This window comes from Dryas octopetala, chromosome 2, assembly GCF_963921425.1.
Source record: "Dryas octopetala chromosome 2, drDryOcto1.1, whole genome shotgun sequence".
In the NCBI taxonomy this organism is placed as follows: Eukaryota; Viridiplantae; Streptophyta; class Magnoliopsida; order Rosales; family Rosaceae; genus Dryas; species Dryas octopetala.
In genome coordinates, this window is record NC_141367.1 from 22,768,397 (window position 1) to 22,778,979 (window position 10,583).

At 36.2% G+C, this 10,583-nt stretch overlaps 1 protein-coding gene across 1 annotated transcript; it reads left to right on the top strand.

The window, feature by feature from the left end:
- Window positions 1-4,129: 4,129 nt before the first annotated feature.
- LOC147294245 (kinase family with ARM repeat domain-containing protein) lies at window positions 4,130-10,364 on the top strand. The gene is made up of 11 exons (XM_086232850.1): window positions 4,130-4,198; window positions 4,309-4,398; window positions 4,525-4,577; window positions 4,704-4,779; window positions 5,030-5,091; window positions 5,190-5,268; window positions 5,367-5,426; window positions 5,577-7,214; window positions 7,522-8,391; window positions 8,891-10,016; window positions 10,109-10,364. The coding sequence occupies exons 1-10, from the start codon at window positions 4,151-4,153 to the stop codon at window positions 10,004-10,006; spliced, it is 4,092 nt and encodes a 1,363-aa protein (XP_086088976.1). The 5' UTR covers window positions 4,130-4,150; the 3' UTR covers window positions 10,007-10,016; window positions 10,109-10,364.
- The last annotated feature ends 219 nt before the right edge of the window (window positions 10,365-10,583 follow it).

Genomic DNA, 10,583 nt, shown 5'->3' on the forward strand with positions numbered 1-10,583 from the left:
AACAAAAAAAATATAATAATAAATATTGTTTACACTTGTAGAAAGGAAATAAAATGTTAAGAGAGAGTAATACTTTTGTTTTAAATTATTATTTTTTTAATTAAAGATGTAAAGAGAATATGACTAAGAGAAATGAGGAATGTCGATGACAAATGAGAGAGGTGACGAAAAAAATGACACACCAAACTAACACTTCAAAAGAAAGATATTGTTTGTTTGTTTTTTTTTTAAACTTTGATGTCTGGTTTTAAAGAAGAACAAAATTTGTAAGTGAGGGACAATTCAGTCATATAGTTCAGTACATATTTTTAAGTGTTTTTTGCAACTTTTAGAATATTTACGGTGCATGCACTTATGTCATACATTCAAAATTAATGGTACAAAATTTATATTTAGTAGAGAAAAGGTGAACTCATCAACATCAAATAGTCCAAAGTGTAACTGCATAATATAAAGTAGATATATATATTTCAGTTAATATTCACTTTAAGTTATTTTTGATTGTATATAATCTCTTTTAACGTAATCAAAAACACATTTGGCCAAAAAAAAAATCAAAAACAAATTCAAGCATACTACTAATGTGATGAAAGATAAAAGTTAACACGTATGCAAACAATTATTTGCACCTAAGAAGAAAAATAATTTTCTAAACAACTAAACCAACCGATGATAAGCCGCCACTCCAAAAGAAAAAACTCTCTTCTCTCCTCAACCTCTCCACAAGGGAGGGGCAACCCTTGTATTCTCACATACTGCTCCTCCCCTCGCCCTTATCTCCTTTGTTTTTCTTTTCCTTTTTTTGTGTTTTTATTTTTGTCTTTCGGGATACTCTCCTCCCAATAAGTGAGAGCGTTTCTATCTCTCTTTGGAGAGTTTCTCCACCTCTATTCGTGAGAGTGTTTCCGTTTTGGTTTGTTTTGTGTTTTGATGCTTTCAGGTTTTCTCTAGCGCTCATCACAAGGTGTTAGGGAGTCACTATTTTTACCGGTACCGATCATGTTTCCACCGGTTACTATTGCCACATCCGTCACTTTGCGCTATTGTCAGCCTCGACTTAAAGATATTGGTAGAATCGTGAACTCAAACGCGACTAGTTCACTAATTCATACAATGCCTCTCTGGCTCCGTTTGGTGGCTATAGTATCTGCCCGATGCTGATGTTATGAGATCTTGAAATTTCTGTGGATTTTTGTTTTCTTGTAAGCCTTTGGGCTCATATTTTGTATTATTTCTGCCTTTTTGACTATTTTAATGCAATGATATGCTTTATTAAAAAAAAAAAAAAAACAACCAATGATAAGTTAAGATATTTGACATGAAGTTAATTAAGCAAACGGAATATGCTATTTGTCTCAAAAAAGAAATTCTCAACTTACATGACATTCATATATTAACTCTAAAAAAAACTAAGTAATAAGAAGATAAATATTGTGAAATGAATTGATATCGCAAAAGTTGAGAAAAATAGGTAAGACAATAGGCATTTTTCTAAGCAAAATTATATTATTGTGAATATGTGTATTCAAACTACATTGATGAAGTGATAACCACTTTACTCCACAATCATTCTTGCAATCCCCTCACCCTTCAATGGAACAAAAAAAAATTCTTAATTGAATTTAGTTCATTCAAAATTTAGTCATTAATCCAAGATGACGTTTCATTTTCTCTTTTAGGGTTTTCTTTAATTCTATCAGTTTGAGAGATTTCTTCACACTTTTTGGATGATTTTGTTGAGATGTATGATGAAATTTGAGGGTCTCACCTTCTATCTCTTATTTTTTTTTTATGTACTTTGTATTAAAATATTCTATCACATGCAGGGCCAAACAAAAAATTTCATCACATGCATCCACATTAATCCCACATTAGAGAATTATTATTACATCGTTTACTTGTATTCATGGACGGATCTAGATTATATGCTTATTTTCTTGACTTTAAATTTTAGTTATGTATTTATTATCTGATGGTAGAGAGCAAATATTAAATAAATTCGTAACACTTTTTTTTATGCAAGTGGAGTTACAAAAAACTTTAAATTTAAATTACACAATCATAATTTAAACAATAAAAACAAGGGAAACATAAAATCTAAAACAATTCATACATTCCTCTTAACACAAAACAAGCAAATAGTACTTTTCATACTATAAAATAAAACTTAGCGAATTCCAACTTAGATCAAAACATGATGAAATAAACTTGACAAAAAATAAAACACGATATAGTAGACAAATATAAGAATAAAATTATTTGAATCATTTGAAGGGTCAATTGGTATTGATATGACTTAGAAAAAAACTATTTATGTTATGCTGTGAGACAAAGCTGATGAGCTAAGTGTTTGATAAATTGTGTTTTTATAAGTGCTATGAGCCTATGATTGTGAAATGCAATAGTGTTTGATAAATTATCTTTTTAATAGTTCAATAAGTGTAAAAATGCTTTCCCACACAACTTTGAAAAGCACCTCCACCTACTTCTTTTGACTCCCCACAGACACTTTATTTTGACCCACAATTTTGAAAAAAAACACTTATAACCAAAAACCTAAACCATCAAAACTTAATTTGAAAGCAACTTCTTTATACCTTACAACAACCCCAAACTAGCCCAAGTGATTATGTAGTGTACAATTTCCCTAATTGAAATGAAATTTACTTATGTTAGAGAGATGATACACTACATTGTCAGATAATAGTGTACAATTCAGGAAGAGTATTGCTATTTTTGGACTACCTCAATTGATCACCTTGTTGACCGATGACCATCTTTCAAATAAAGGTGATATCATTATGGGTGGACCTATAGAGGGGCCAGTGAAAACAATTGTCCTCACTCATTCTTTGCTACTGCCATAAGTTTCCCCCAACAACATAACAATTTGCTTAATGGTACGGTGGGGGCAGAGTGTTTGACAAAATGCCTCAAGGAAAGGCTGATAAGGGCAACTTGGCAAGTTGCAGGGGCAAAACATGTATGACTCTAATTCTCTAAATGCTAAAATTTTGGCAACTTAAAGAATCAGAGCATTGGGTTAGAAAGAAGATGTTTTGGCTAGTGAAGGAGAGATGATTAAGAAGACTAGTGAGTAGAAGAGAAAGCAAATGGAAGTGATGGTTGATGAAGTAATCTTATGGGTATAGGTGGTTGCTGATTGTTGTTTTATATATTCTTATCCTCATTCACGTTGACTGTGAGGTTGGAGAAAGAAATAGAGAAGAGAGAGTTTGATGGAGGGAAAAAGACGAAGCGTGAAAGTTGTATTTTTGCCTTTTTCTATCTTTTTTAAATGAATTAATTGTGTTTAAGTTTAGTTTGTTGATAAAATACCTCATTTTATTGCATAAAGAGAAGTTACAAATTAAGCAATATACATATGTCACAAAACTACATAGGGGATAGGGTGGAGACATATATAGTTCTATACTCCTAAAAAAAAAAAAGTCTTATAAATATTGGAAAATTACACAAATTTTTAAGTGTACATGTTTTAAATTTTAAATGTAGAAACATTAATCAGTATTTATTGTTTCACCCCACAAAGAAAAATTTATAGGTATCCTACCATATATCACCCATGTTTAATCCACTCACGTGAGATGGTCAATAAAATGGGAAAATAATTTATATGTCCCTGTAATAGGGACATGCTGGTGTCATGAGAGAGAGAGAAAGAGAGAAGAAGGAGAAGAGATAGATATAGAGATATGCAAGTTCTTCTCATCAAATGGTGAGTTAATCCTTAGCAAAAAGAAAAAAAGTGGTGAGTTAATAACTTAATATGATGAAAATGATTTTATTCTTTTAGTAAAACAAAATAAGCACTTAAGCAAGACTAGCATGATCACGCCACGTGGCAGTATGCACCCCCTCCCGACCCTTCAAAATTTAAAATCAAACGGAAACTCGAACCTAAAACCCGATGCGCTTTTTCTCTATTTCCTTGTTTGATTTTCGTTCAATTCCACGTTCCCGCTCACCCCCACAGTCACTCCCTCTCTCTCAGTTTGACCATTCGTCCCCAAAGCCTCACTCCAATCATATCCAACCTATTCCCAATCTCAACCTCTCTCTCTCTCTCTCTCTCTCTCACTCTCATCCCTCTCTAATTTCAAATCAGCAACCCTAGAAAAGCTCAGAGATGAACCAGTACCACATATACGAAGCCATTGGCCGTGGACGATGCTCGGTAACATAGCTCAAGCTCTCTCGCATTTTCAAATTTGAACTCACCGATGCACTAATTTTACTTCAATTTAGTCACTTAATCAATCGATTCATGTCGTTTCACTTTTGTAGACTGTGTACAAAGGAAGGAAGAAGAAGACCATTGAGTACTACGCGATTAAGAGCGTCGAGAAATCGCAGAAGAGCAAGCTTCTTCAAGAAGTAAGTAAATGAGTTAAATTATGGACCTAAAACGAAATTCAGATTTTAGCAATGCTCGGACATTATGTTGCTTTCGAAATTCAAATTCGAAGATGCTTAGGGTTATAGAATTTTCAATTGATGCAGGTTAAGATTCTTCACACTCTAGATCATCAGAATATTCTCAAATTTTATTGGTGGTAAGTATTCTTCAGTATTCTTCATCAGATAATTGCTTGTGGAATCTCAATACCTGTGTGCATTTACTTCAAACTAACCACAATTTATGTATTTGCGAATTTCCTTTTTGTTGCGCCACCACATAGGTATGAAACTTCTGCTCACTTGTGGTTAGTTTTGGAGTATTGTGTTGGCGGCAATTTGATGACGTTATTAAACCAGGTATTGATCGCTTAATGTGAACTTTGCATTGCTTTAATGTGTTGAAGCTTGTGGACATGTTAGTTGCTATGAATAAAGTCGTGGTTAATCTGTTTGGTTTAGTTTATATAGGCACTACTGATAATGTTTTTTTGAAAGATGATTCCGTGTATCATGTTATGTCGTAAAAATTTTACATTTACAATGCTGGTGTGGCGTATCCAAAGTGTTTTTAGAACTGTGTTACTAATAATGTACGGAAGAGTTGCAGGATCATCAGCTACCTGAAGAGTCAATTCATGACCTTGGGTGTGACCTTGTTAGAGCTTTGCTGTAAGAATTGCTCACCTGCTTCATTTTATTTCTTGTGACGAGTCTCTACATGTTAAATTAATTTGAGTTATGTTCCGGAAATGATTGCTTCCTTTTAGGTTTTTACATTCAAAAGGAATCATATACTGTGATTTGAAACCATCGAATATCCTATTGGATGAGAATGGCCGGACAAAGGTATAAGGAATACTATTTTCATGTATATTTGTTTTTCTTTAAAATTATTCTTTAACTTTCTGGCTCTTCGTCTGAATTAGTATCTTTCTACACTGCAGCTCTGTGATTTTGGATTGGCTAGAAAATTAAGTGATATATCACAAACCCCTTCTTCCTCGGTTGGTAATCTTATCAATCACAATATTTGAAATTCTTTTGATAAATCCATATGAATTTAATTAGAAAATTTCCAACTATATTTTTGTTCCAATTTTTTCTTAGCAAAATATGAAATATTTATGTAACTTGATCTTGTTGCATATGTTTAGTTGCCGCAAGCAAAACGCGGAACACCTTGTTATATGGCTCCTGAGCTGTTTGAAGATGGTGGTGTCCATTCTTATGCATCTGATTTCTGGGCCCTTGGTTGTGTACTATATGAGTGCTATGCTGGGAGGCCTCCCTTTGTGGGTAGAGAATTTACTCAGCTAGTAAAATCTATCCTCTCAGATCCAACACCGCCTCTACCTGGCACTCCTAGTCATCCTTTTGTGAATCTAATAAATTCTTTACTTGTAAAGGATCCGGCAGAAAGAATACAGTGGCCTGAGCTTTGCGGTCATGCTTTCTGGAGAACTAAGTTAACTGTAGTGCCTCTACCTCCTCAGCCTGCTTTTGCTAATATGATAGAGCAATATGCCAAGCCATGTTTGTCAGTACGAAATGGTGATAATTCTTTTCAAAACAGGACTCCTAAATCTCGTCAAAAGGATGTTAAAGGATCTTTAAAGCAGGATGAGAATTCTATTTTAGGATCAAAAGGCCATGAGACTCCAGTCAAGGGCACACCAGGAGGACGCAAAACTCAAGCAAAGGTTTCTGGCAGAGGGGTTGATGAAAAGCAAAAGGATCCTTCTGGTGCTACCAGGGGCGTGAATCTTTTAAGACTCTCAAGAATCGCAAAACTGAACTTACAGAAGGAAAATGAGAAGGAAAACTATCGGAGGCCATCTAGTAATTCTGAGAATGATTCTGAAGTCAAAATTGAGAACACTGATATGGAACTTGATTTTAATGAGAACACTGAAGATGACACACATGATGAATCTGATGGGGCTGATAACCAAGCTTGTACACCTGATGACAAAATTTCAAGTCAAAATCAGCACCAGGGTAAAGGGGAAGAGATGGAAAACAACATAAACCAATCAGATACCCTGCCTGTGGTTAATATCTCTGCCTCAGATGAATCAAGAATGATTGATCAGGAATCATCTCCACAGAATATTGAAGTGCCTGCAATCCCACCCAGCGCCAGTCCTCAACTCAAAAATCAGAGATTTAAAGAAGATTCAGGATCTGCAGTTGACTATGATTCTGCAAAGCGTTCAAATAACCTTTCACAAGTTCTTTGGCATCCGTCTGATCTCTCAGTCAGACCTGTAATGCCAAGCAGAAAGGCTGATAAAATTTCAGAGGTAATTCCTTCACTTCCCTTTGAGGCACTTCATGCCTCTGATTTTGTGAAGATATCTAAAGAGCAGTTGGATGCACTCAACTCTAAGATTATATCCATTGTTAATGGGAACAGTAGCATTGGGGAGAAGCAGAATGTAATTAGATACCTTGAGATGTTAAGCAATAATGCAGATGCCGCCAATATCTTGACCAATGGACCTATCATGCTTATGCTTGTTAAAATGCTCCGACAGTCCAAGGCTTCGGCTTTGCGTGTCCAACTTGCTTCACTGATTGGTTTGTTAATTCGGCATTCTACTTTTATTCAAGATGATGTGGCAAATTCTGGAATTTTGGGTTCACTTACTGATTGTCTTAGAGACAAGCAGGAAAAAGTGAGGAGGTTTTCTATGGCTGCTTTAGGTGAGTTGCTATTCTATATATCCACTCAAAGTGAGCATGCTGGAGATAACAATTCAGCAGAGTCTCCATCGAAGGACAGCTGGCAGGTTAGCTTCCTACCTTATTGCGATAAACTTGTTGCTTATGCACCTGATCATAAAAGTATTGACTGTTCTACTCTATATATTATGCCTTTTTATTCTTTGAGTAAGTAATAAGTTTAGTTGTATATTATGTATGTATATGTACTGTTTAGTAAAAGAATTTCCTTCATTTTTTGCCTCATCATTTGAAGTCTCACATATGTTGTATCAAGAGAGCCGCTACTTACTAATGTCCTTGAGTACTTCAGGCACTCTTTCCTCCTCTTCTACTTAATTGTTTGTTATTCATAACGTAGTCTTTCTGGGGCAGGTTTCAAATTCATTGCTCTCCTTGGTGTCATCAATGTTACGAAGAGGAGAGGATGACTTAACTCAACTTTATGCATTGAGGACGATTGAAAATATTTGCAGTCAAGCAGGGAACTGGGCAGCTCGTTTCACCAGCCAGGACATAATTAATAACCTGTGCTATTTATATAGGGCTTCTGGGAAACAGGAGAGCATGAGGCTCACAGCAGGATCATGTTTGGTCCGTCTGGTTCGTTTTAATCCACCTAGCATTCAACCAGTAATAGAGAGGCTCTCTCTAAAGGAAGTAGCATCTGCAGTTGTGAAGGGCAGTCTTCGTGAGCAGCAAATCAGCTTAAACCTTTTAAACATGGCCATGCTTGGAAGTCATATGTTCACAAATATTGGCAGGTGCCTCCTGCCACTGATGGAGGATAAGAATATTGTCCCAAGTCTTGTGTCTCTTATTGAGCAGGGAAGTGAAGTTTTGAAGGGAAAGGCACTTGTGTTTGTTGCTCTTCTTTGTAAGAATGTTAGGAGGTGGCTGCCACATTTTTTTTGCAATGCCAGGTTACTTTCTGCGGTGGACAGGCTGGCAAAAGAGAAGGACCACTATGTGCAGCAGTGTTTAGACGGATTTGTGTGTGTTGTGGCATCTACTATACCGACTTTACTGGATACTTTAACTGGAGAAATTCAGCAAATGATGGGAGGAAGGCGCCTTGGGCATCAATCTCCCCTTAAGAGTAGAGCTCCTCCAAAGACCAACATTCATATGTTTCCTGTAGTTCTCCATCTTCTTCGGAGCTCGTCTTTTAAGCACAAGGTGGTGAGTGATCAGGTCCTGCAGCAATTGGCAAATCTAATCAAACTCGTGGAGACACCGTTTCAGGTAGGTGGCTGCAGCTGAACCATTATGTGTTGTTTATTCTTTTTTCTTTTTTTTTTCATTGTAATCAAAATGCTTTAAGTTTCCCAATTAAAGCCAGACCTTTAATTGGGATGAAAAATTAATAATGCTAAAATCTATATGGTTGGTTGGATCAGTCAATTGTCAATGATTGGAAACTTGGGATGATATGCCTGAGGCTCAATTACTGTGTCTTGGCAAGTGATCCTAGGTTGTGATGGGTTGGTAAAATGCCTGAGCAAGTGACAACCTGATACCTGCCACTATACCATACAGATATTTGCTAAATAAATCCCTAGTAAATCATTTCATTGAGGGTTACAGCATTGCTGTTATCTTGGCCTTATGGTAAATTTCCAACATCTGTGGAGTGGAAAGTAGGTTTAATCCCATTTTATGAGAAAAGAAGTAAAAGAATAATGAAGAGATAATGTAATATGGTGACATAGTTACTGATAAATAATTTTCTATTGATTTCCAGGGCAGGGATGACTTTCAAATTACCCTTCTTCGAGTTCTTGAGTCTGTCACAGAGGAGTCATGTGTTATTCTTGAAAGCCCTGATATTTTTATCCGTGAAATTCTCCCCACTTTGGCTGTTCTTTATAAGGGCAACAAGGATGGTGATGCCAGGTTTCTGTGCTTAAAAATTTTGTTTGATGTGATGGAAATTTTTCTGAATGAACAATCTGAAGATGAGCAAAGGTTAAAGGAATTGGAATCCATATCCAATACAAAATTTCTTCCTCTCTACCCTTCCTTGATTGAAGATGAAGATCCAATCCCCTTGTACGCACAAAAGCTTCTTGTGATGCTTATTGAATTTAAATACATTAAAATTGTAGACATTCTGCATCCTAAGATAATCTCACAATGCTTTGAGTTTTTGCTTGGTGATCTCTCAAGTGCAAATGTAAACAATGTGATGCTCTGTCTGGCTCTGACATCTGCTTCTGAAATGGAAACCAAGTTACTTTCTGAACTGAAGGTAGTTAGGAAAATAGGAAAGCTTCTAGAGTTCGTATATGCAAAAGATATGGAAGATTTTCTGGAACCCACCCTTGGCCTATGCAGGGCTTTCCTCTTACGTTCAGTGAGTGGTAGAAAAGGCTTCATCTATTCAAAAGAACCTGCACTTTTAGGTGATGCGTCTTCTGAGGGAAGTGGAGCTGTTGATCAGCAGCAAGGCATAAGAGATATCATGGACTTTGGCAGCAATGTTGGTGTCTTCCTAGAGTTGGGTAGGTCCCATGTAGGAAATGTGGCAGATACAGCTTCAGAATGTGTGGTGTTGTTGCTCAAGGCAGCTCCAAGGGAAGCCACTGCTTGTCTACTAACTAATCTTCCGAAAGTTACTGCAGTGCTCGAGTCTTGGTGTAGGAGTACATCTCACTTATTGGTGCAGCGGATGCTGCATGCACTTGGTTATTCTTGTAGGCAGTATTTGTCACATGCAATGATATTGTCCATATCTATACCCGAGATTTCAAGAATTGAAGCCATAGTTTCTGAGCTTAAGTGTTCAGGTGTACCTGTTTTAGCCACTGCTGCTTTCCATGTGGCTGTGGTGTTGCAGCGTCTGCCTCGCTGCCTGTGAATGCCAAGAGGTTGAATGGTGGTTTCTTTCACCTATTGCATTGTGTCTTAACATTCATAATCTCTCAACATTAGTGATTCTGTTTTTTCTTTTGGCATGCAGTACTATGCAAATCAATTGGCTTTCAGAATGGCATGAAGACATGCCTCCTGAGTTCTTGATGAGGGGTCAACAACTTGTCAAGGAAGGTGAGTTTAATTTTTCTGCATAATGTTAGTGTCAATCTGGCTCTGATTGGCGTGTCTTTGTATAATTTCTGTATACTTTGCTTCTCCGTTGGAATTTTAAATCGAGTTTTTCTCAATATATATATATTCTGGAAGTTTCTTCACTGCAATTCGATCAGAATCTTGTACTCTACTCATCTCAGAATGCTGATTAGTTGTAGTATGAAATTGTTTGGTTGTACCTTGAGAAATGAACAGATCCATTCAAAAAGTGACATAGGATTTGAAGTTAATCCATTGAAAATGTTCTCTTTTCACAGTTTGGCAACATAAGAATTTTATGTTGTTTGATTATAAATCTGAATCATTGATCATTGATTAATTTAACTTTTAATGTGGTCTAAATTCAT